This window comes from Podarcis vaucheri (assembly GCF_965113315.1).
Source record: "Podarcis vaucheri genome assembly, chromosome: 13".
Taxonomy (NCBI): domain Eukaryota; kingdom Metazoa; phylum Chordata; class Lepidosauria; order Squamata; family Lacertidae; genus Podarcis; species Podarcis vaucheri.
Window position 1 is genome coordinate 17540595 of NC_138751.1, and position 24853 is coordinate 17565447.

Below are 24853 nucleotides of genomic sequence, written 5' to 3' on the forward strand. Positions count from 1 at the left end.
GCAAACAATCTACATATTTTTATGTATAAAAGCAAGCCCCACTAAACTCTATGTGAGCCACCACCAAGTATATTATTTATGATGCTATTTAAAGTATTTTTACCCTACCCTTCAGCCGACCAAGGCACCCAAAGCAGTTTACAGTAATGAGTAATATGGTCCCCTCCTTTACAATCTAAAATACCTGACAAAAGGAAACGAGATTGGAAGGTGGGGAGCATGAGGGCTGCGATCCTGACTTGGGAGTAAGCCCCACTGAATTTAATGGCGCTTACTTCTGAGCAGACATGGCAGGGTTTGCAGCTTTAGCTGCGAAATCCTTACAGCTGTTATTCCTAGGACTGAAAGGGGCCGAAGCAAGAGCCCTGTGGCTGCTACTCACTTTGGTTTATGGATGGGGCCAAGTCGGTCTCACCCTTTCCATAATGTTCTTCGAGGGCGGCACGGGGAGCAGCCTATATATGAGAAAATATATAAAATTATACGGCGGGGGGTGGGAAAGCACACGGTGCTTTTAAACTCCACAAGAAAAACGCAACCAACCCAATTGTACGAAAGAAAGGGGCGGGTCAAAGTGAAGAAGCAAAGAAGAGGGAGGGGGGAAGCAACTCCCTCTAGTCACGTGATAGACGAAGCGATCACATGACAGAGGGCGGGTCACGCGGCACGGTTACCTCCCCGGAAGCTACGGCGCTTTGAGGATCAGGTGACCAGAGGAGGCCAAAGGGGGAAACCGGTCACGTGGCGGGGGCTGGCTGGGTGAATGTGCCGGGCGGGCTTGGCTGAATCGCCTGGGCCTGAGGAAGGTGAAGGGAGGAGAGCGGGGCTGGAGCGCGGGGGGGCCGCCTTGTAGTTGGGGGGCAGCCGGCCAGAGGCAAAGCGGGCAGCCGGGGCTTGGGGCGGAAGCGACGGGGCTCCTTGAGTTAGGGCCTTCCTGGGGAGGTTCTCTTTTTTTTAATTTAAAAAAAGGAAAAAGGATCCCCCTTCAGGCGGAGGGTTCCTGGCTGTGATTTTGAGAGCGTCAGGCTGGGCCTAGAGTTATCTGAGCTCTGACGAAACAAGGGCCCCAATTGACGGAACCGGGAAAGCGAGGCCGAAAAGGTTGGGAAAGACTGCGGAGGAAGTTTGCGACCCCAAAAGCGGGGGCGGTAGATCTGGGCTGGTGGGTTTTTTTTTATAAAAAAGCAAAGACTACCGGGAAGCAAAGCTGTTAGCAAAGGTTGCGGGGTGGGTGGGAGTCGCCTCGAGTGTGGGGGTGTAAGCAAGGGAAAAAGCTTTTTTTGCTGCTCGTAAGGAAGAAAGCTTCTGTTACGGTTGTAGGGAGGTGCCGCGTTTGGGGCTGGATCCTTGGGTTGGTTGGTTTTTCAGCCGGGAAGCGCTAACTGGGGTGGGTGGGGTACCGTAGGGCAGACAGACAGCTGAAACGGAAAACGAGGGGGCAACTTCCTCCCGAAGTTTTATACAGGTGTTTGTATACAGCGTAGGGTGTTGAAGCCCAAGCTGCAGAGGTGGAAAGGAGTGTAGGTACAAATAGAAGTAGTTTCCTTTGGTTCTTTAAGCTACTGTAGCATTTCAGAAGTTGGGGAGCTCTGCGAGGTACCTGGCAACTTTCTCTGCCACTGAGGTGACTTTTGCGGCTGCAAGAGAGTGAATAGCTTTCAGGCATAGGCTACTAATTTGCAGTGCAGGGAAACAGAGGAAGAGTAGAATCGCTGGGCACCCTGTGGTGTTTTGCTTGAAAAGGAGGCTGAGAGCAAGACTGTAGTCAGGACTCTGGGGTTTAGGAATACCTTCCACATCCTCGAAGCTCTATTGCTGTTGAGATCTGCATCACACACAGTCAGAGGCCATGCAGAAGGAGGAGCTGGGAATGGATGAAAATCGCAACCCAGAGGAGGAGCTGCGTCTCCTCGGTGGAAAGAAGGAAAAATGCCACAACCTCAGCAACCGCATCCGGACAGGTAACTTAAACTGCATCCAGTATTTTATCATCTTCTAAGTCCCTTCTATGAAGTCACCTCTGGTCCTCCAGAAAATGTTGGACTCCAACTCCCATGAGCACTAAGTCAGCATGACCATTGGTCAGGGATGATGGGAGCTGTAGCCCAGCAACATCTGGAGAGCCACAAGTTCCCAAACCCTCCACCACCGCCTACTCAAGACTGGCTACTCAAAACCCAACTTCTTGAGCACCCAGAGCTTTGGTGTTGGTGCTTAGCATTTTGAAACATTTCCTTTAGTTCCCAACGACCTCAGCAGATCCTTGCCCTTATCAATCCATTCACACACACCCCAAACTCCTTGCATGCATCTGTTATCCATTTAATCCTAAACTGAACTCCTGGGACAAGCAAGCTTTTTTCACCACTAGAGTGCATCCTTATTTCAATTTCCTTTACCTCAGCCCTATAGTGTCTATCTGATTTGTGGAGCTGTGAACCCCCATCCCCCAAGCTAAGTTTCCTGCTCCCCCCCAAAAAAAAGATTCAGACAGCCCATGTTGGGAATCCTACCCTAAACCATCAGCTGCTGCATCTCCACAGGATCATGCAGACTTGCCCCTTACCTGGTAAATCTCAACTTACTGGATCACACTCCCTTCCCAGAGTTTGTTTCCTTTTCCTTACTGGGGTGGGTACTATTTGGCTATTAATTCAGTGGCTCTGGTTTGATTAACTGCCTTTTGTAGCATGCATCTAAGTTCTAGCTGTCCTTAATGCATCTAAATGTTGAAAATAAAACCTTCTTTCTGTCACGCAGGGGGTGGAGCAGAGCTGGGCTACAGGCCAAGCCAGGTCTCCAGAGAAGGTGTGTTATACTGAACTGGGATTGGGCTTTCCCCTTTTCCTTTCTGTCATGCTTTTTCTGCATGTTTTTCTGTTCCAGAGGTGGCTGCACCTCAGTGCTGGGTGAGATACATTCATCCTGAGAACCTAGAGCCCCGAATGCCCACCCTCTATGCTCCCCATCTTCTCTTCCCTGTTGAAAAGATGTGGAGAAGTGATTATCTGCCACCGTGCTTCTTTACTAGATACCCATGTGGAAAAAGTAGCATGTTCTTCATATCCCTTTCCTCCTCCTGTTACACTCCTGGGGTATACTTAGGAGAGGAATGAAGGCCTACAGATGGGAAAACGAGGACTCTTTAATTCTCTGGGCAGCAAGGCCAGAGCTCAGTGGCTTACAGGAAGGGATCCTAGAATTATTGGGAAAGGGTTTGAGGAACCTGAAATTGGTTAGGGCTTGAGAGAAGGGATCTTATAGGTTTGAGTTCTTCATCATGAACACCTCTGGTTCCATTCCACCCCCCCCCCCCCTTTGCTAATCACAATGTAGAGAAGCTTGGAAACTTGAAGACAGCATGTTTTGAATGCTAAATAACCAGAAAAGCGGGGAGTGGGCTAAACCAACCTCCGAAGTGGTATTTTCATATGATCTCCTGATGTTGCTGAACTACAACTTCCGTCAGCCCCTGTCAGTATGGCCATAAAGATGCAAAATGTGGTTCAGCAGTTTCTGGAGGGCAAAAGGTTCTTTGTACTTGTCTTAGAGTTTATAATTCATTAATAAATATCAGAAGAGGAATCCCCCCCCCATTTTATTGACTAAAGATCACTGTTTTGGAATTGACTGAGTTAGCAGCACGGAGAGGGGTTTTGAAATCACTTAAGTGATGTGAAGATTTTAGCCACCTGCACATCCCAGATAAACGACCTCAAGGGTATTTTAACCCCATGGGCTATCTGCCTTATCTATGACCTGTTGACCCCCAAACTGAGAGAGGTGAATGTGTCTGCATTCCAGATAAATGAAAACCAGAAATATGTTCAAATATTTAGATATCATATTTAAGCACCTTTTAATCCCCCAACTTTCTTACCAAAACTCCAAACAGTAACTGAGCAGTCTGGTATTTTGGGAGGGTTGGAATGAACTGCGTTGAGGCACCATTTTTGTTGATGGTGCACTTGACAAGAGTTAACGTAAGCTCCCTACCTGCCAAAATAAAAAATGGGGTTGCTGCTCTGAGGTGCTTACATTCTAGGTGTGAGAGGGTGACAAAGGGACGTGAGACAGGCATGGTCTTCACCCTTTCTCTTCTTCCTCTTCAGGTGCCTGGGAGTCCAACGGGTATACTGCTCCCTCTGAGATAGCTGACGAACCCAGTGTTCCCCTGAGCCCTTCCAACAGCCTCAACATCCGCAACCTCCAGTTGTCTGAGCGGGACCCTCCTGTTGCCCACCATCCCCACCGCTACCCTCATCGCTTTTACCATGCCCGCCCCTTCCATGCTACAGCATACCGCAAGACCTACCGAGGCAGCCCCTCAGACCGCAAGGAATGGGGACCTAGCACAAACGGCCATCACTGTGCTCCTGAGAGCATCTCCAACGGACGGTGGCAGCACCGGCGCCGTGGCTATTCCGACCCACCCTCCCCGTCGTCGTCTCCCGAATCCGAACGAGGCAGCACCGTCAAAGCCAGTGAGAAGCCTGCCGCCACATCTAATGCCGCCAACACAGCCAACGAGGATTCTGGGAAGGAAACATGGTCGCTCTTCCGGCCACTTCCCGCTTTCCCTGTTGATAGCAGCAGTGCCCGGATCATCCCCAAGATCTCTTATGCCAGCAAGCTGAAAGAGAACCTGGATCAACCGGGGAAAGCCTGCCATGTTCCTGCCTCAGCCGTCCGCACCACCAATAGCCTCCCCAACTGTGTCTTGGCGCCACCCCCAAGTAGCCCCCCGCCATCTGACAGCAGTCGGCGACAGCACCTGGGAGCCATCTTTCAGAATGAGTGGGGCCTCTCCTTTATCAACGAGCCGGGGGCTGGGCATGGAGGGGGTGGCGGGACGGCACCAGACGTGGATGAACGAGATGCAGATGCCGGAGCATCCTGGGAGAAAATGGAAGTTAGCGACTGGCAGGCTGCAAAAAATTACCATCTGGACGGTAAGGTGCTGGAAGGAGCCCAGTGCGTCATTGGGCATGAGGGAAAGGGAGGAGAACCAAAGCATGTGTGTTGAGGCTTGGGAGCTGTCCCATAGGTAGCTGAACATAGTCAAGAGAGAAGGGATGGAGGACACAAGGAAATGCTTCATTTGGAAAGCTAGGGATGTTTGTGAAGACGGTGAGTGAATGTGCAGTCACACAGCACAAAGAACATTTGCAGTTCATGAAAGTGGAGAGGTGTTGGGTAGTATTGGCTGTCAGAAGAAATAAAGGACAATCTTTTCACTGCTCTGAGGTTGAATTCTACTATAGTTTACATTTGCTCCACAGACTAGGGCATGAATTACTTCTACCCAGATGATCAAGCTTATCCCTACCTTTTCTGATTACTTTGTCAGCTATTGTTTTTAGAAGGCTAAAAAGAGGCCCTGGTTGGGCTAAAGAGGTAGTTATAGATGGATATCATTTAGCTCCCTCATAATTTTAAGCATTGCTCCAGAGAGCACAGATTCCCACATCAAGTTTTATGTAGCTTGGGGAAAGGTTTGGATGGGCATGTGACCTTCAGTGCACTGAGACCCCAACTTTTCTCAGTGTGGCTGAACTTTCGGGGCATTGTCTTGAGAAGTCAGCAGCTTCAGCTGTGTTGGAGGGTCTTAGGGCACTGGGGCTTATTTACAAACAGTGCTTGGCTTCCTCTAATTTGCCTTTTCCCTTTCCCCCCTTCTAATACAGAGTGGAGACATATATGGGAGCTACACAGTCAAGGTAAGCAAATGGAGGTGCCTGGGCCTAAATCAGTGGCTTCATAAATATGACCTTTGGGGCTCAACAGTGGGCTGGATAGCTTCATGTTAAAGGGGGTATTAAGATTTGCAGTAATGTACAACAATGTGAAGTGGAGGGGAGCAGAGTCCTAGGACAGGGATGTGACTCTAAGAATTGTGGGTGTGTAATTCATACTTTCCAATCCTTGCCATATATTCAGTTGCGTCTCCCTCTCTACTGTACCACACATGCAAAAAACAAACAAAAACCACAAATTTAATCTGACCACTCGTATTTTGAAAAAATCCAGCCTTTTGTGAGGATTGCTTTCAGAAGCTGAGGGCACTGATTCTACATTTTAATACTGTGTCTTTTCGTGGTTTGCTATTTAATGTTGTGTCCTAGATGTGTTTGAGTGCATGTGCTCCATAGTTTTGACGACATAACTGGTAGGAGGTGCTGGCTTTTGATCATCTAACACAAGTTTCAAATTACACTTTGAAAATGTTTCTGACCCCACATCATTGCCTGGAGAACTCGAGTCAGTGACACTGAAGACAAGTGCCACTGCCAGCCTAGGCCCATGAGCCAGGCAGGTTTTCTATTCATGTAGTAGCAGGCAGGAGCAGGTAGATGCTATCTGAAAAACTGGGGTGATTGGTTCTGTGCAGTATGGGGAGGTGAATAAACTGGACCTTGTGAAGTCATGTGATGGGAGATAGGAAAGTAGAGCGGCTGAAATCCACAACTATCTGATGTTGGATGTGGAGCTGCCTTAAACAATTAAACCAAATCACAAAAGAGCAGATTAACGAAGGGTCTGTTCTGTGGCCAGCCACTGAGGATAGTAGGGGGGAGAGTGGGATTTTGGGGTGTGTATGTATGTATGTATGCACATTATCTGTGGCACATCTCCCTTCAAGGCATTGTTCCTGTTGCCATCACTATTTCTTTTTCCATCTAGATCCTAGCAGAGTGACGGTCTACACAGACACCTTTGATGGGAAGGGTTAACTTCAATAATTCCCAGGGGAAGCACCGCTAAGACATGAGGGGGACATGGGGAGAGGCAAGATGCCCACCCCACCCCCCTTGAAGACTGGAGAAGCCCAAGCATCTTGAAAGGGGAAGCTCTGCCACCTGCCTACCTCCCTCCCTTTGCTGTTATAGCTCAAATTGTCTCAGTGGGGCTAATGCCTCACCTCTCTTTTTCTCTCTTGCTCTCTCTCTATTTCTCTCTGATTTAATGCTCTGGTTTTTAATTTCTTCACATGGTTTTTAATTTCTCTGGATTCCCCTGAAAATAAAGGCAAAAAAAGAATTTATTTAAATTCACTTCTCTTGCCTTGTCAGTGTCTCGTTATTCATCGCTACACAGGTGTGTTACCAGCATGGGGTAGGTAGTGATGTGGCTCAAGGCACGGAAAATGGTTTGGGAGGGAAATTATTTTAAGGGGTAGAGATGGGAAAACGTGAGTGAATTTTTGAAAGCACAAAGGAGAAGCTTTGGGAGGTTTACCACAAGGAACTATTGATATATGGCTAAGAAATAGTTTTATTTGTTTATCCACTGAAGAATTTATAAGCTGCATTCTCATAAGTATTGACAAGGTGGTATGCAACATACAAGATAAAACCACCAAAGGCATCATTAAAAACACCAGTAAATACTGGTTGGTCACAAAGGAAAAAAATGTGAAGGCCTGTCTATAAACAGTTTTCAGAAGATGTCTTCAAGAAGGCAGGGGTGATTTCTACTGAAATTATGTGACTTGATATTTGCTCAGTGTTTCCTCTGCCAGCATAGTGACGAGATTATGCTCAGCATAACTTTACTTCTAGGCATCTTTTAGAGATACAGTGCTAGTTTACCTAAATGCTAATTAATGGTTCGATACTCTTTATTTCTATTCTCATTTGCTGAGTTTCTAAGCTGGTTGCCACTATAAAAAAGCTCCTCACTTTTAAAAACAAGATTGCCATCTTAAAAGCCAGTGAACTGATGTGGCCAATTTAGTGAAGAGTAAACCCTACAGAGCACAATGGCTTCTCAGTAAAGACGCTTAGTTGCAGTGGTAATGAGGAAGTGTGTGAAATAAATCCCCACCACAATTTATCATGAAAGCCAAAGGAAGGAGCCACCTGTGTCCTGTTGGGTAAGAGTGCAATGTTGATAGCCTTCATAGGGGCAAAACATTTTCTTAGCCCAGCTGTTTCGTAGAAAAATACAGAAAGCTATGAGCCCAATCTCCCCCCCCCGCCCCCCAAAATGGTATTAAAATTAATGGGAAAGGTCCAAGTAAACATCGTACGGTCTGAATTGCTTGCTTATTTGAACCTGAGCCTCCTTTTATACAAACCTGAGCCTGGGTTGCTTTGCAGTTACTCTTTTCTGGGCTTAAAAACACAAGTAGACAAGTAACAAAAAATGAGCCATATAACTTACTGTTCCTGACCTGCACTGGGCGAGGGGGAGGAGAAAATGCGCTCTTTGTTGGTTTGCCTCTTTTAAAAGGTGAATATTTCATAAAGAGTTGACCTAAATGTAGCTAAAACCGTTTTTGACGATATAATATATTAATGATCTATAAATAAGTACTCTTTGCCCTCGACCAAAATGGCTCTCAAAGCTTCCAGTAGTTGTAGCTCTATGCTCTTCGGAAGACTCTCCTCTATGGTCCCGAGCAGCCGTTATCCGGGAAGGCGCGCGGCCTCCTCCCTTCCGAGGCCTAAGTCGATGACGTGATTTACAGTGTAGGGAGCGGCACTGTTTCTATGGCGGAAGGGCAGCGCGGGGCGCGTGCGCGCCTGTGCGTCACTTGAAAGCGCCCATTCGCCCGCGGATTGAGAGTGGCGCGGAGGAGTCTCGCCTGCGCCTGCGCCTGAGAGTAATACCTGATAGGATTCCTTTGCAGGAGTTAGGAAATGGGTGTGCGCAGCTGCCTCTTAAAGGGACAGAATCCCCGAGTAAAAGGGGAAGTCGCCTGAGCGCCAGCCTGGAGGGCTGTAGAGAACAGGACGGAGGTAAGATAAGGTTGCACTTTTCTTAACTGTGTACCATTCTTGCATTTCTTCCCCCGGGTCTGTTCTCCATCTGGTTATTCTCATCTAAATCCTTTTGTTCAGCTATTAGGCTGGCTTTTGGAACAAAATACGCAAAGATTTAGGTTTCGAAGAATGTAGCCCCTTGGGGGATAAAATAGGGGGTTTTTTTGCCCTCGTTTGCTGCCTCACACCAAGTCAGCCCATTGGTCCATCTTGTATTGTTTACTCTGACTGGCAGCTGCTCTCCATGGTCTTTCTCAAGCTGAACGCTTCTAGCTGCATATGGCCAGAGGTTGAACTTGCATTTTCTGAATGCAAAGTATTGACTTTGCCTCTCAGTCAGGGAAAGTCACACACACGCCACAATCCTTTGCATATATATGCCCAGAAGTGAGTGGAGCTTATTTCTTAGTAAGTATGCATAGAATTGCAACCTTGCGTGCATACATTGAGAGAGATTAATACACTCCCATATTTCTGGAGCTTAGACTATTTACAAGTGAATGCATTTTTTTCTCAGTGCACAGCTGAAAAAGAAGTTATATGTCTACCTTCCATGTGAAATCCTGCATTTCCCCATTATCATTAATTGTTCCTAAAGCACTTCTTAGCAAGCAATCCTGGTTTTCAGTGTTCTTCTTGTCACTTTGGAAGTCAGTCAGCCACATCATTGTTTCTCACCATGCTTGATGGACTTTTGCCATTAAGAAAGTTTGTACCTGGATCTCATAACCCAATTCCTGTGGTGCTGCGGGTGATGTGCCAGACTAGGACCGGGGAGACCAAGATCCAAATCCCCATTCAACTAGGGTGGTCAGTCACTATCTTTCAGCCTAACCTCACCCACAGGGTTGTTGTTAAGATAAAATGCAGGGACAGCTATGTATGCCTCTTTGAGCTCCTTGGAGGAAAGGTGGGATAAAGGTAAAGGTAAAGGTACCCCTGCCCGAACGGGCCAGTCTTGACAGACTCTGGGGTTTGTGCGCCCATCTCACATCTATAGGCCGGGGGCCAGCGCTGTCCGGAGACACTTCCGGGTCACGTGGCCAGCGTGACAAGCTGCATCTGGCGAGCCAGCGCAGCACACGGAACGCCGTTTACCTTCCCGCTGGTAAGCGGTACCTATTTATCTACTTGCACCTGGGGGTGCTTTCGAACTGCTAGGTTGGCAGGCGCTGGGACCGAGCAGCGGGAGCGCACCCCGCCGCGGGGATTCGAACCGCCGACCTTTCGATCGGCAAGCCCTAGGCGCTGAGGCTTTAACCCACAGCGCCACCTGCGTCCCTGGAAAGGTGGGATATTGTGTATTAAATGAATAACACACTGCTGTACAACACTAACCATTTTCACACGTGCTTACTCATATTTCTGTCTAACCTAAAAGCTTATTTTGAGCTGGGAGCTTAACCTGCCTGGAACCTGTTTTGAGTGCTACCACTGAACCATGAAATAACAGTAAGCCTTGCTGACTAGTTCTCATCTGGCAAGGGGGCTCTGGTTTGCACATGGCATGCTGCCTTTTGGCCTTCCCTCCCCAGACTCATTAGCTGAGCAGGCAGTTTTCGTAAAGATAGGGCAGGATTCAGTTATCCTATTTCACTAGCAGACGCCAGCACAAAGACTTCTACTAGCCTAATGGGGCTTCACCCACCTTAGGCCTCTCCCAAATCTGCTCTGAAGGGTCATGAGAACCCCCAGAACAGTTCACAGGGAGGAGAGGGGAAATTGTTCTGTTTGCTGCTTGCTTGATGGAACAATCTCCTTAGCCCTAGCCATAATTCCACCCATAGTTGTTTTTTAAATCACAATTGTCCCCTCACTAATTTATTAAGAGAAAGCTGGTGTAGTGTAGTGCCTGAGAGACTGAGCTATGAGTCAGAAGTCAGGACTGGTTTGGATCTTACCTCTGCCCTGAGCTCACAAGGTGCCTTGGGGAAGCAGTTCTCCCTCAACCTCACCCCTCTTGCCATATTGGGGGATAATACCGACTTACAGGCTTGCAGCTGGATGATGCATGTGAACTACTGTGAGCACTTGAAAGCAGTCTAGGAATATGAGGCATTGTCATTAACAGGGCAAAAGACACCTCTACAGTTGTAATGTGAGCAGGCTGTGTGCTCCCATTGCACATTAGTGTCTGTGCATTCACACGTGCAGGCACCCCCAAACTCAGCCTCCCAGCTGTTTTGGGACTACAACTCCCATCATCCCAAGCTAACAGGAGCAGTGGTCAGGGATGGTGGGGATTGTAGTCCCAAAACATCTGGAGGGCCAAGTTTGGGGATGCCTGCACACGTAGGTGCACTTGAGATGAAACACACCTATAGATTCAACTGTGTGTGTTTGTGTGTGAGAGATGAATGCTGGAGAATGAGAGCTCTAGTATGTGATTGCTAACGTGATTTTGGTAACAAATTCCCAAAGGCAGGGCCACACCTAGAAAATAGGGACGGATGGGATGGATAAGGAGTTTCCCAGTAGATCCTTTGTTAGAGTTTAAACCAAACCACTTTCTGTCTCCAGACTATCTGTCTTTCCATGCCACTATCTTGGCCATCCTTCCCCTCTTCCCTATGCCAAGTCACTGTTCTTTCTTCTCTTCATTGTCTTTGGCAACTGAGTATGGGATGATGATCAGATTAAATGCCTCTCAAATAAGTATTTAGAAGATACAGTGGCTTGTACAGAACTATGTAGGAACCCAGGCTGCTATTGAAGCTGGTACCTCTATCCGTAATGGGGTCCCAAAGCTCTCTCTATCTATGTGGTTTGCATCCAGCCCTAACCATGTTATTATTTAAAAGTAAGTACCACTGAGTTCAGTGCGATTTGCTTCCAAGCAAGGATGCACAGGGTTGCAGCCCTAATGTACTGAGGACACACGGAAAACTGTGTTGCATGAGAAAAATCAATATTCCCTGTGGAAGGGGGAGTGGGGGAGTTATTGTAGCAGAGAACATGTAGATCAGTTCCCGATGTTCTTCACTGTTTTTGTAGTAAGTCAAAGCTGGGCATTAAATGACTTCTGGGCGTTTTGCTAAGGATGGTGGAAGAGCAACTGAACTGAATTATTTGGGTCAGTAGGCCAACAGAACTGCTCTGATTCTGTGAGCTTTAAGCACTGAGAACACATTAGCATTCTGCTCATTTCACAGAAAAGAGGATTTAAAACTGTTCATTTCGCTGTAGTCATGGTTCAAATGGAATATTTGGGGGGAAATAAAATGCAGCTGTCTCACAAACTTGAGCAGAGGTGGAGCTCTGGAAAAGTGGTAAGATTTTAAATCTCACAGGATTTACCTCAGAACCTGATTTTCAAGACTCAGCCTAATTGCCTCTGAGTATGTATAGAGCGCTTTCCCATCACTGCTGAGTAACTCCTGTTGGGCTGAGCACATCTGAAACAAGCAGGGATGCTGAACCTTTGAAGCCAATTAAGTTACAAATCAGATATCAGGTGGTTGACCAGTTTTGAGATAAAGTCCTAGCTTCAGAGAGTAGACAGTTACTGGAGGTGGGTGTGGGTTGATGTAAGACGAACACTATGGGAGTAATATAGCAATGTCATTGAGGGGTGGTCAGCTGGAAGACTATTTATGGGCACTGGAGGGAAGCTGGGGTGGGGAAGACAGAACAGAGCCATAGGCAACTCTGAAACCTTTATGAATTTTGGAATGTAGAATGGGCAGAGATTGGACCTTTCCCAAGTGTGGTGGAATAATTTTCTTATGCTCCATCTATTTTGCTGTTTAGAAAAGGCCTTCACAGTTGAAATACAAATATGATTCAGTTACAATATATTGCCCTTCAGCTCAACAGCAGCTTTCCGGCCGAAGCACAAGGACTGGTGATGTCTTGTCCCTGCCCAGCGACGTCATCCCTGCCTTGGCTAAGGGTGTAGCAAGGGGAAGGTTTTTCTCGTAGCACCTTCACGCCACTTCCTCCCGAGCCTTCTGCAAGCTTCTTCAAGAGCGGCCGGATAAATGGATCAGGAGTGCCTGGCTCTGGTTGCTGCCTGCGTCCAAACCTCCCAGTTGCTGGTGCAGCAATGGATGCTCAACAGGCGCACGGTGATTTTCGCCATAGCGAGGATTCTGCAGAGGAGGCGCTTCCGCAGGTCGGCCGCGGTGCTCAGGCGCATCCTCTCGGCCAGCGTCCGCCGCAAGAGAGCCCTGCTGCGGCTTCACCGGAACGCCATCGTCTCCGTGGTCACCATGGTGTACTCGTCTTCTCCCGCGCTGCACTATGAGCACGAGCTGATGGCCTTGTCTGAGCGCTCCCACTGGATGCTTCCGAGGTGCAGCGAATGGTGGGAGCGGATGATCAACTCCGAGCAGGACGACAAGTGCTGGATTTCCTTGTTCAGGATGTCGCGGTCCACGCTGATGTACATCGCTGAGGAACTGCGCCCTGCCCTGCAGCGCCGGGACACCGGCATGCGGTCTCACATCCCTGTGGAGAAAAGAGTCGCCATGACTATCTGGAAGCTGGCGCACCATGACAGCTACAAGACCGTCTCAGAGCTCTTCGGGGTGGGGATTTCGTCAGCCTGCTCGATATTTGAAGAAGTGTGCGAGGAAATAAACAGCAGGCTGCTGAACCAAATCATTAAGCTGGGAGATCCGCAGGAGATCATTGAGGGCTTCAAGGAGATGGGTTTCCCCAACTGCCTCGGCGCAATCGATGCAATCCACATTTCCATCCTCTGCCCCCCGTTCTCTGCCGACTCCTACATTAATTGCAAGGGTTTCTATTCTATGGTGCTGCAGGCCCTGGTGGACAGCAAATCCCGGTTCACCGATATCTACGTCGGCTTTCCGGAGAGGTCCCACGACTCCCGCATCTTGCACAACTCTCCGTTCTTCAACAGCATGGACGAAGGCACTTTTGGGCCACAGGCGCCAACAGTGCTGGAAGGCGTTTCAATGACCCCTATCATAATCGGGGATCCTTCCTATCCGCTTCGGCCCTGGCTCATGAAGCCGTACCCAGCGCCAAAAACCGGGGCCCAGGAAAAATTCAACGAGAGGCTCGCTAAGTGCCGCGTGTGTGTGGAGAGAGCTTTTGGGGTCCTGAGAGCTCGCTGGAGGTGCCTGCAGATGAGGCTGGATGTGAGGGAGAAGCTCATTCCTGTGGTCATAGCCACCTGCTGTATCCTGCACAATATCTGCGAGATCAAAGGGGATGAGTTGCTGGAGCCGTTGGAAAGCCCTGCAGTGGCTGAAAGCCAGAATGCTTCAGCCAGGCCAAGGGTGCCCTTGTCAGAGGCTGGACTGACCAAGAGAGCTTGCCAGATCAGGGCTGCTTATTGCTCCTATTTTGAAAAGGACCCTGTGTAAAATGGGGTGGGGGAAGCAAAGCAGGCTCATTTGTCCATGTAATTTCATGGGTGTGTATGACCTGGTTGTAGCATGCAGACCCTGCATTGCTGAAGTCTACTGTGGTAGTTTTCTACATGTCAAATAAAAAGGCTATGATTTTGAGTGGTCTGCTGCTATATTTTCTAAGAGATGGGATTTTTAAAAAGGTAATTGCTATGGTAAAAGCATAGGGTGGGACTTGAACCAATGCTGGTGTAAAACAGAAGAGTGAACAGTTTTTCTTAAAGGGGATTTACATACCCACCACTCTATCTCTAAAACATTAAGAAAAGGACACAGTATACCTGCCTAATGAAAATGGAAGTTCATGGACAAATTTTCTAGCCCGTTAGAAAGTACACTGGTTGCAATCCTATGCACACTTACCTGGGACTACGTCTTACTGAACTCTCTGGGACTTTCTGTGTAATCCTATCATGTTCACCCAGAAACATAGCTGTCAACTTTCAGATTTGAAAATAAGGGATCAGCAGCCTCGAAAATAAGGGACCAGCCTCACCTGTCCCGGGGACAGTGTATGGAATATCTAACAATCCGGGATAGCAGTGGGAAGCAGCGGGAAGCAGCGCTGGAATAAGGGAATTTCCCGCAAAAAAAAGGGAAGGTTGACAGCTATGCCCAGAAATATTTCAAGATGTTTCAGTTGGCTAGTCCAGTATCCAGCTGTTTATGGGGGAAATCAACAAAGATCATGAAGATGCATGCTACTCCAGCCTCTCCAATACTAAATGCAGGTTTTATGCTACTTTGCTACATGAAGATATCGTCTTCTGGGTGTCATCCAAAAGCGGTTTCAGTGTTGCAGGTTCATCTGGAGACCCAGGGATTTTTAAGATGAGACACATGGATTTCAAGGGGAATGGCTGACATGAGATTTATATGAACCAGTAACCATGGAGCCACATAATGAAACAGGTTGGACAGTCTTATTAAGCTAAGATACGAACAAGACTTTTGTTCACACTAAAACCAGGAATCTTCTAATCATAATTTTCTGGTTTGGTAGGGTTGCCATATTTCAAAAAGTGAAAACACTAAGTTGTGTTTTGTTGTTATATTTTTGCTAAATTGCAAAAATGGCTCCTTTTTAAGGGAAATCGACACTGCTGGCTTTACTGGTTTAATTGCAGCTTTCAGGGAAAAGTGAAGGGACTGTGTTCAGGGGCAAAAAGCTTATGCATTTTTTCAGCCTAATAAGTCTAATAAGATATTACTAATAAGATATGACTGTCTGAATGCATTTGATAACTCCCACTTTCCATATCTGGGCAGACATGGTTTTATCCTGGCTTGCAAACCAGAAATGTCAGCAACACTGAAACCACTGTTTCTCAGTTCAGATGTCAAGTGAAGCTGATTTAACAAACTGGGAATCTTCCCCTCCTATGGGGCACATGAGAGAGGAAGCACTCATACTCATGGTTCGCTCCTGTTCTTAAAAATGAATAAATCACTGAGCTGCTTTACAAAACACTTGTCCTTCCATATTTAAGATTTTTCTAGGAAAGTATATTTTTTCAATTGATAGGGAAGCCAAACACAGAATAAATGCATTCATGATAATGGTCATTGTGCTTAATGCCCTGTTTGCTAATTGCTAGGGATGGTCTTCAAGGGGAGACTTCTGAAGCGATAGTGCAAAGCAGTAACCAGTGTACTTTGGTTGCAAACATGTTCTGCTGATCCTTTCTTTCACAATGCAATATTGTGCAGACACACAGAATGTGTAGAAAGTAGCTTTTGACAATTATGTGCCATTTGCCACAACTGCAACGTTGAACAGTTAGTGGGATCATTTTAACAAAATGGCTTTAAGCAAAAACTGTAGCATGTTCCTCCACTTCAAAGTAAAAAGATTTGTTACATTTCCTTTGCTTCCGTAGGCAGCAGTCTGTCTTAGTGTCGCCAGGATTGAATTTGTAGCAGAACTCCCCTAAGCTTAGCACTAGAGCACAGAGGTTGCTCAAGAGAGTCTCTGGGTTGTATCCAGCTAAGTTCTACTCTAAAGGAGACCTGAAATTATTGAACCTAAGATAGTCTTGTCCATTCAGTTCTTTGGGTCTGTTCTGAGTACAGCTACTACTGGAGACAATCCTCTCCCTCACCACTGAATGCCACTTCCCCTGTTACAAGTGCTGGAAATGTATAACCCACATTAGAAAATGGTGGGCAACAATCGCATGTGTAGAATTGTTGCTGCATAAACAGACTTTGAAGACCACCAGGAGTGTACTTGCCACATGTGATAATCTTTATGTGCTCACCATGTTGTTTCTTACAGAGGACTCGCCTCCTGTGTGTTGTGTAATGTAGGACGCAATCCAGAAAAGCCACAACTATTGCCCCCCAGCAGCACCACAAACACTCAATCAAGCAATACATATCTAAAGATCAGGGCTTCTCCAGCCAATGCCTTTTCATTTAATCTGCGATTTAGAAGAAAGATGCTAGGAGGTAGATATGAAACAGTGGGGTGAGGGGAAGGAGGCAACATACACATTGTCTTAGCCTTTTGAGGATATGGTGGCTGCTATGTGGATCATAGTGGGATCTGAGAAATCAAAAAGGACCAAGTGTCCCTCAGTTGTCCAGCACTCTATTTTTGAAAGTGTATAAGTTGATTGTTCTGTATTTAGCAGTTACCTTGGGACACTTAGGAGGGTGTTGGAGAAGTTGGTTGTGAGGATCACCAGGCAAAATGGCGTTAGCAGAACTTTCAGTGTTGGAGAACATCAACAGCTTTGCTGAATCAGGTGAAAGGTCCATCTAGTCTGGTATCCCCTTTCCCACAGTGGTAAACTATATGCTTCTGGGAAGCTCATAAACAGGTATAGAAGCAATAGCTGTCACCTGTTATTACTCCCTAGTGACAGTATTATCAGGCATGCTATGTCTTAAGTTTGGAGGTTGTATGTAGACTTCCCTTACACTAATAGCAAATTCATTCTCCCAAGTGTGGATCCTTGTGCAGCTAAAAGCGCATGATGAGTGCTCATGGAAGAGTTATTCAGGAAGAACTGAACATGCTCAGTGGCTATAGAAAATTGACTCTCAGTTGAATGGAGGGCGGAATGGACAAGCGGGAGGAGGGAAAATGGAATATCCAGGAAAAGGGCATGGCTGGCTGGCAGGAATTCCAAATAGGAGCCTCCATACTGCAACTTTTTGTTGCAGGTTCCACTTGTCATGATTAACAGCTAATGGTAAAACACATTAATTCTCCATGAAAGTGTGTTTAATCCATCTATGCTAGAACCATTTGTGGACTTAATGTCTATCGGAAGTCTGCAAGCAGGGTCTGAGCACAACAGCCCTGTCCTCACATACAATTCCCTGCAGCTGACATTCCCAGCAGCGAAGGTACAGGAGATCACATGCTGCACAATGATCTTGCTAGCAGTTCGCTGCAGTAACTGCTAGCAAGTTGATTGTGTGATGTAAACACACCAACATTTGTGGGATATACAGCACAAGTCTACCATGAAACTACGCATTCACATGCAATTCTTAAGAAATATGGGGAGAAACTGTCTCACAAGACCCGAAGACTCAAAGAAGGGAAGCCTTATGTAACAAAGGAATGGAACAAAACTTAAGAAATCAAACAAATGTGGTGTTCAGTTTCCCACAGTTTATGCTGCTTATTCATTTTGTGGGGGGTTCTCTCTTTTGGTGAATTTTGAGGGGACACACAAAGCTCAGCATCCCCATATTCCTTTTTTAAAAAAAACTTTATTTAAACAAAGGGAAAAATAATGTGATCAACAACAGTACATCATGTGGCACTTTAAGATTTGACAGAGATTGTTAAAAATAACCTCCTTATAAAGTTTTCCCCCTTCCTCATCCCCAACAAATAACACCACACTGCGAGAAGACTTGGCAATGATGAGATTGCCATGTTGGGTGGAGCAGATGAAGCAACTATGGGTTGCAAATATCCAACTTTCACCTATAATTCCAGCTCTTTCTTTCCAACTTGTGTTGAAATTTACCACCTTCATCAGAAATATAGAGAAGTAGGAAAACCTGTCAAGTAGGAAAACCTTACCTGTATATCCTTGAGTGTGACGTTCTTTCATACAAGCAGAGTCATCCAGACAGTTGAGATGATCAAGAATCTAGTGGTTGCTAACTTCAGAAGTTGGCACTTTTAAGTCCCCCCCCCCCAAATGCATAGATTTAGAGCTAATTTAAACAATGAGGTGTATGTAGTGCAGTCTTCCCTGAGAGCCTTACTGTGTCAAGATACACGTGGGCAGTGGTTACTTGTCTAAAAACACCCCACAGTCAAAATATATTCATTTTATTAATTTTTGAATTACCTTTCACATGTCTCAATCTGAATTACAATATAAGCAACTAACATACTTTTAAAAGCAATACAAGATGGAGACCTTTTCATCCAGATGGAAATGTTTGTTGAAACAAAATGTCTTCAGGTATTTTTGGAAAGCACATAAAAAATGAATACGAAGTTGCAGCATATCATCTTTCCATTTACATGGCGATCTTGAGGCAGGGGCAATCTCAAGGAAACCAATTCCCACTTTATTTTCAGCAAGTTTAGTCCAGTGTGGTATAGTGGTTAAGAGCAGTAGTCTCGTAATCTGGTGAACTGGGTTCGCGTCTCCGCTCCTCCACATGCAGCTGCTGGGTGACCTTGGGCCAGTCAAACTTCTCTGAAGTCTCTCAGCCCCACTCACCTCACAGAGTGTTTGTTGGGGGGGAGGAAGGGAAAGGAGATTGTTAGCCGCTTTGAGATACCTTAGGGCAGTGTTCCCCAACCTTGGGCCTCCAGCTGTTTTTGGACTACAATTCCCATCATCCTTGACCACTGGTCTTGCTAGCGAGGGATGATGGGAGTTGTAGTCCAAAAACAGCTGGAGGCCCAAGGTTGGGGAACACTGCCTTAGGGTAGTGATAAAGCGGGATATCAAATCCAAACTCCTCTTCTTCTTCTTTAGACAACCAGACCGCATGCACGCTAAATATTTAAATCACCTCTGAGCAATTTATGAGATTGAATGAATATATTTTGGTGTTATTTCCATTCACATTTCTGGGACATGATTTGTTTCTTAAAATTTATTTAATAAAGTAATGCTTATGATTGTAGCACACAAAATGCAAAGGGGAATAGGTAGCCCACTGCCTGCCTTTTCGTTTCCCTTGATTCTGGCTGTTCCAGCTTCTTCCAGTGCTGGGATGACACTGCAACCTTCTCACCCTCATTCCTAGGGCTGACCATGGTCACCTGCTCCCTGCTGGGCTCCCTGCGTGTCTGCCTGGAGCGACACCCACCTCTGGTCACCTTCTTCTTTTGCCTCCTTTCGTTGGCTGTTGCCTTTGTTGGTTTTGCTGCCTACATCCAGTCACATGATGTTCAGAATCCTGATGTCAAAGAGGTGAGCTAGAGATGATCACCTTAAGTAGAAAATCAGACCAAAATGCTGGGGATGGAATTGGGTTGTGGTTGTAAAGGACGCATGAGAGACTTTAGGAGGCAATGGTGGGTGCTCTACCTTCTCCTTGGTCTCTTAACAACTGTTTAGGCTCAGCAACTGAGTGGTTCTCTGACTGAAACTTTCAGGATGGTTGGGTTTCTTCTCGGATAAAACGCACAGAATTTCCCTAACAATTCTGGGCTATGACAGGTATGTTGGGTGTTCGTTGTAGAGGCAGACTTCTTTTGGCAATTGTTTTTATTTATTTCCATTTTCTAACAGACGAGAGATTTACCCGAATTTGAACAGCTGCATTGATTTGCTCTCAAAAATAGTGTTGCCTGTGTTGGCTGCTGTTATCATACCATAATGACCCAAGCTAAACATTCATGAATTACAAAGGGTTGGGTGTTGTTGGTTTTTACAAATACGCTATAAGAAACTGTCCTTGAAAAGATAGTCCTGAATGGTTACTATCAGAAGAAGTGGGGAGCAAAAGAATAGGATATACAACAGTACAAAATTTTAAATTAGTAGGTGCAGCTATATCTGAAATATTCAACGATCCGGGTGTTCTGAGATGTTTTATGGTACTTTTATAATACAGTTCTGATCTTTCAATTTTCTAGCTGTTAAGAGCAAAAGGGAATTTTTAGAGGCAAGATTGGGTGAAATTGGAAAGGTACTTTAAAAGGCAGAAGCAAATGAAAAAATTGCAATCAAAAGAATAGAATCAACTAAGAGTCAATTCTCATTCCTTTTCCCTCCCTCATCTCTAAGGACTGGAATTCTCTGCTAAAGTCTCTGGCACACTTAATGTTCTGTATCCCAAATAAGACGCAGGAAAGTGCCTTGACACCAGCTCCCTCCACAACCACTGCTGAGACCCCTACAACAGTCTCTGTCATGGTTGCCTTGACCTTTGACTTCCACAATGGCACAGATCCTCCCAATGGTACACGCCTAGGTCTGACAGTCACTGGGGAAAAGCTGGGTCTCAAAGGTGAGTGATTTCTCACTCCTGACCAATTGCAACATCCTCCCAAAGATTTCAGGAACTCTGGTTCCATGTCAGTCTCCCCTTGACCTTTCCTTCCATCAACTTCCAACCACAGGTCTAGATGCCCAGGAATCAATCCACTTCCTGACTATCATCACGAACTCAGTCTCCCATGAGAACTGCCTTAGCATCACTGCACCTTCATCCCTTCTCCCCAAGACCAGGTGAGCCAAGATATTTAGTTTCAAGGAGTTCTTAACCCATTAATGCAATACTCCCATCTTGTCCCCAGACAACCACCTAAATGTGTGATAGAGGAATGGGACATGCACCAAGAAGAGACAGGAATTTGTTACCAGCCACATTACCAGGCTAATCCTGCCCTGTCCAGCATGCTGGATCAGGTAAGATGAATGTGGGCAGTGACAGTATTTGGACCTGGGGATTCTGGGTTTCTTCAGGATGCAAGCTGGATTATAAGGGAAGGAGCATTCACTGTTGCACTCCTTTCACTCTCAGGCGGATCGTGCCCTCTGCAGCCAGCGGCTCCTGATGACCAGTGCTTTCCTTCTCTGCCTCTGTGCCATGCTATGTTGTGCAGCTGGCCTGTGCTATCCTAACCCCAGAGACAAGTGGGGGCAAATCTAAGCGGGTCCAGCAAATGCCAAACCTATACTGCAACAAAGCCAGGTAGCCTGCCCATTTGCCCTGCTTTCTCCAAGTACCTGGATCATGCAACGATGCCATATTTCAGATCTGAAATTAGCCCATGTACTGTTGTGACAGCTAAGCTGTGAATAAGAGTTTAAGTGCTATCTTGGTTCACTGTGGGGTGACTGTATGAACCCCAATGAGAGCGGATGGTGCAATAAATAACATACAAATGATAGTATTTGTTTTTTGTATTGTAAGTGGCTGTACCAGTGACACAAATTGAATCATGTAGTATTTCTCAGGTAGTTACTGAAGGAGCTTCACGTGTGGTTGAGTAGGTTAATGACTACCGTAGCATTATCCTAAATGGGATTGCCATGCCTTTGCCAGTAAATATTCTGTTAGAATTAGGATCTTTGGCTACAGGTTAAAATAATTTCATTTTTTAAAAAATGAATTAAAATAAAAAAACCAGTATATAACATAGTATCACTGATCAATGGGGTCAGGGAATGGGATCATAAGAAATCCAATGTTATTTCTTGCTGGTGTGAGTTCTGTCATGGTTTGCTTGTTTATTCCTTGTGTTTTATGTATTTATTTCCCACTTTTTAATCAAAAGATGCACAAAACACCTTACAACATTTTTTTAAATGATAAAGTTACACAAGACTCTATGACAAAGCTTACCAGAACCATAATAAAAGCAGACAGTTTAAAATCAACATTCAGATAAAGAGCAGAGAAGAGTAATTAGAATAGAAATATTAAAAACTCACTGGAGTCTTCTGTGACTGCTTGAAGGTGAAATGAAAGCAGCCCAGCAGATCTCAACAGGAAGGGCATTCCACCATTACGGGATAACCACTGAGGTTTTATCTCAAATACCCACCCAAGGTTCAAGAGCAGAGCATCTGAAGCTGACATATACCTTACCCCATCCCAAAGACTTTACCTTATCTCTGTCTCATCAAGACAGTTTTAATAAATACATCTTACATCAAAAGTTCAGAAGATTCACAGGCAAGGACTTTGGTGAGTCAGGGTTAGAGGGAGAAGATCCTTGTTCATAACCACCTCCCTAATGTAAGGTGGAGGAGGTTCTGAAATGAGTGCAATTTTGCATCCTACTTCCTAACTGGAGCTGGCTTACAGGCCTCATTCCTTTGAGCCTGAAGCATTCAACCTGAACTCCCTGTCTTTGGCAGAGAAGTGACCATGGCACAGCGATGCTAGCGGAGTGCTGGTTCCGCCTTAACTCTTTACATGAGTCACCCACTGGAAAGGAAGGGTTCTTCCAGGGCATTCCTTTCTACCAGGACAGTAATCTCTCATTAATGTTAATGGGATCACAAGATGCCATCCTTTTGTACATAAAATCACAATTTTCATGTCATTGATTCCAACTTATGGGTTACTGATTGGTAATTCAACCCAGGTTTCAGCCATACTGCACTACCAAATAGGAGAGTCAGTTAACAGGTGCCTGAACCAAAATTTGGCCAGCCATTTAAAATTAATGTGTGAAATTCAGTCATACCACCTCTGCTGCTTCTGAGTCTTTGAGTCCCTATCCCCCTACTTGCCAGGCTCACAGTGCTGCAGCGACAGCAGAAGCCATAACTGGTAGAATGTCTCTGGCTACACATAGCAACCCAATTGCCCCTTGGCTGCTCCCTTCCCTCCCTGTGTAAAGTACCCAGACCCTCCTGTCTCTAACCCTCCTTTTCCAACTCCATGACCCTACCACCCATTGCTTCCCCAGGCCACTGCCTACTTTGTTCCCCTTCCTTTCTCTACCATGTTTCTAGATCAGGGGTTCCCAAACTGCACTTCACGGGACGCACACACACACACTTCATTCAGGTGATCCATGACATGATCTGTGGCTACTGAAGACAAGAGATGACATATCCATTGCATTAAATTGTATTACAGTTTGAATTCTATAAAATTGTAATGCACAGTGTATTACAGTTGCTAAACAGGCAGAAAAACCATTAAGTGGTCCACCAAGATGCTAAGCAGTTTTCAAGTGGACCACGGATGTGAAGTTTGGAAACCACTGTTCTAGATCACTCTTCCTATTTCTCCTTCCACCTGCCACATAAAATTCTACTCATCTTAAATGCTTTGAAATTCCTTTTGAGATGTAATTTATCCTTGTTGCCCTTTCATGTCTCAATTCCCTCTTTCTTACCCTACCTGCAGTTCCTTCTCCTCCTCCTTTTTCTTATTTATTAAATTGACTAGTTACTTTTTTGCCATGGGAACGCAAAGTGACTTACAATTTTTTAATCAAAAAACAAATACATGGTGTTATAAAACTTATTTGGAGGGGGGTCCACCCCGGGGGGGGGAGGAGGAGGAGGTAAGGCTGAGATCCATCTTGGAGAGGGAGACGAAAGGGTCTCTTGCACTGCTGTGGACCATGCTGTAAGATCTGGACTCCCCTCATGCAGACTGAAAGGTGTAAATAGGCAAATAAACCCTATTTCTGAAAGTACAGTCTCCACCGTGTTTTCTGTTCTCCAAAGGGACACAGACCCTGTGTGCGCGCCTTTGGCACCAAATGCTCTGGCCGCTGCTGGGTGGAGAGAGGGCAGGCACAGGGCTTTTGTAACAATACATTAAAATCTTATTTTTTTAAAAAAAAAAGTGTTGAAAAAGAAGCCACTTTCTCCACTCTGCCCCTTCATTCAGCTTCCTTGCCTTGGGGCTCCCTGTCCATTAGCTTCTCTACCTCCTCTCAGGGCCATCACAATCTTCAACCATTACCCTGCGATGTTTTAATGAATATCAACCAACCAACCAACCAACCAACCAACCCCCTTTTCCTCACAGAAGGTGGACCACGATCTGCTCTGAACTGTCCCAGCCAATGCACCAGCCCAGCCAATCAGTGTCCGAGACGTCACTGGGCTTAACAATGTACAGGCTGTGCTGCATTAGCATCCGCGGAGTCAACAAGCGAGCCCAAATCACGTGACACTGTGGGGAGGGGGTTGTTCGAGAGCAGGTAGAGCCTTTCGGTTTTGTGAAGATTTCTGGGAGTGTTTCTATTTTGCCGCCTTTTCATTTTTGCTTGGTTTTGAGGGTTTAAAATTTACGGCCAAAAGGGCGTGCGGTTTATTCCGCCGCCGCCGCCCCCTTGAGAAAGGGCGGTTATAGCTCGCCTTGGTCCCAATTGCGCAGGTGCCAAGGTGCTGCTGTTCCCATATAAGGCGAGGGAAAGGTCACATTAGGAAGACCGCGCGGCACCTGAACATTCCGTCGAGTGAGGGGATCCTGACCCCGCCCTCCTCCAGAGGGGTTCGGGCGAGGGCCCGCGCGCTCGTTCAGTGACGCTTTAAAGTTTAACGGTCGCTCACAGTGTCCTTTATTCCTCCCCCTCCCCTTCAACAGCTGTCGTCCCTTCGCCCGTTTTCTATGCGCGCGCGCGCGCCCGTTTTTTCGGAATCCTGCCCCAGTAACAGCTGAGCGCTGGAAGCTCCGCCCCCAACAACGCCAACCTACCAATCACATTTCGCCTCCACCGTATGTCCCAATCAAAACTGGCTAGAGGGCATGTGCCGTCCCAATCTGACTCCTTTCATTGAACAGCTC

The 24853-nt window shown here is 46.2% G+C and overlaps 3 protein-coding genes across 5 annotated transcripts in view; all 3 read left to right on the top strand.

The window, feature by feature from the left end:
• Positions 1-723: 723 nt before the first annotated feature.
• LOC309516787 (uncharacterized protein) lies at positions 724-7055 on the top strand. Of its 2 annotated transcripts, XM_082195655.1 has the most exons (5): positions 724-1961; positions 2761-2808; positions 4113-4952; positions 5688-5720; positions 6685-7055. In XM_082195655.1, the coding sequence occupies exons 1-5, from the start codon at positions 1850-1852 to the stop codon at positions 6732-6734; spliced, it is 1083 nt and encodes a 360-aa protein (XP_082051781.1). In that variant the 5' UTR covers positions 724-1849; the 3' UTR covers positions 6735-7055. The 2 variants fall into 2 exon arrangements, with proteins under 2 accessions (XP_082051781.1, XP_082051782.1); XM_082195656.1 differs by lacking the exon at positions 2761-2808 and having other exon boundaries at positions 728-1961.
• A 1481-nt stretch (positions 7056-8536) lies between these two features.
• TMEM219 (transmembrane protein 219) lies at positions 8537-21480 on the top strand. 2 transcript variants are annotated; one of them, XM_082195592.1, is made up of 6 exons: positions 8553-8744; positions 19388-19554; positions 20374-20596; positions 20709-20817; positions 20886-20997; positions 21113-21480. In XM_082195592.1, exons 2-6 carry the CDS (start codon positions 19396-19398, stop codon positions 21239-21241), a joined length of 732 nt encoding a protein of 243 aa, XP_082051718.1. In that variant the 5' UTR covers positions 8553-8744; positions 19388-19395; the 3' UTR covers positions 21242-21480. The 2 variants fall into 2 exon arrangements, with proteins under 2 accessions (XP_082051717.1, XP_082051718.1); XM_082195591.1 differs by lacking the exons at positions 19388-19554; positions 20374-20596; positions 20709-20817; positions 20886-20997; positions 21113-21480 and adding an exon at positions 12577-14248 and having other exon boundaries at positions 8537-8744.
• A 2705-nt stretch (positions 21481-24185) lies between these two features.
• Positions 24186-24853, top strand: part of TAOK2 (TAO kinase 2) — a 39635-nt gene continuing 38967 nt past the window's right edge. Inside the window, exon 1 of the mRNA XM_082195560.1 lies at positions 24186-24266. The gene's annotated coding sequence lies outside the window, so the exon portion shown is untranslated. The remainder of the gene's footprint in view (positions 24267-24853) is intronic.

What these genes read in the sequence shown, in the direction of transcription:
- TMEM219 (XM_082195591.1), top strand. Translation starts at nt 12,749, where the DNA reads ATGGATCAGGAGTGCCTGGCTCTGGTTGCTGCCTGCGTCCAAACCTCC.
- LOC309516787 (XM_082195655.1), top strand. Translation starts at nt 1,850, where the DNA reads ATGCAGAAGGAGGAGCTGGGAATGGATGAAAATCGCAACCCAGAGGAG. An exon ending in CAGCAACCGCATCCGGACAG is followed by an intron (nt 1,962 to 2,760) that starts GTAACTTAAACT and finishes TCTGTCACGCAG; the next exon opens with GGGGTGGAGCAGAGCTGGGC. An exon ending in AAAAAATTACCATCTGGACG is followed by an intron (nt 4,953 to 5,687) that starts GTAAGGTGCTGG and finishes CTTCTAATACAG; the next exon opens with AGTGGAGACATATATGGGAG.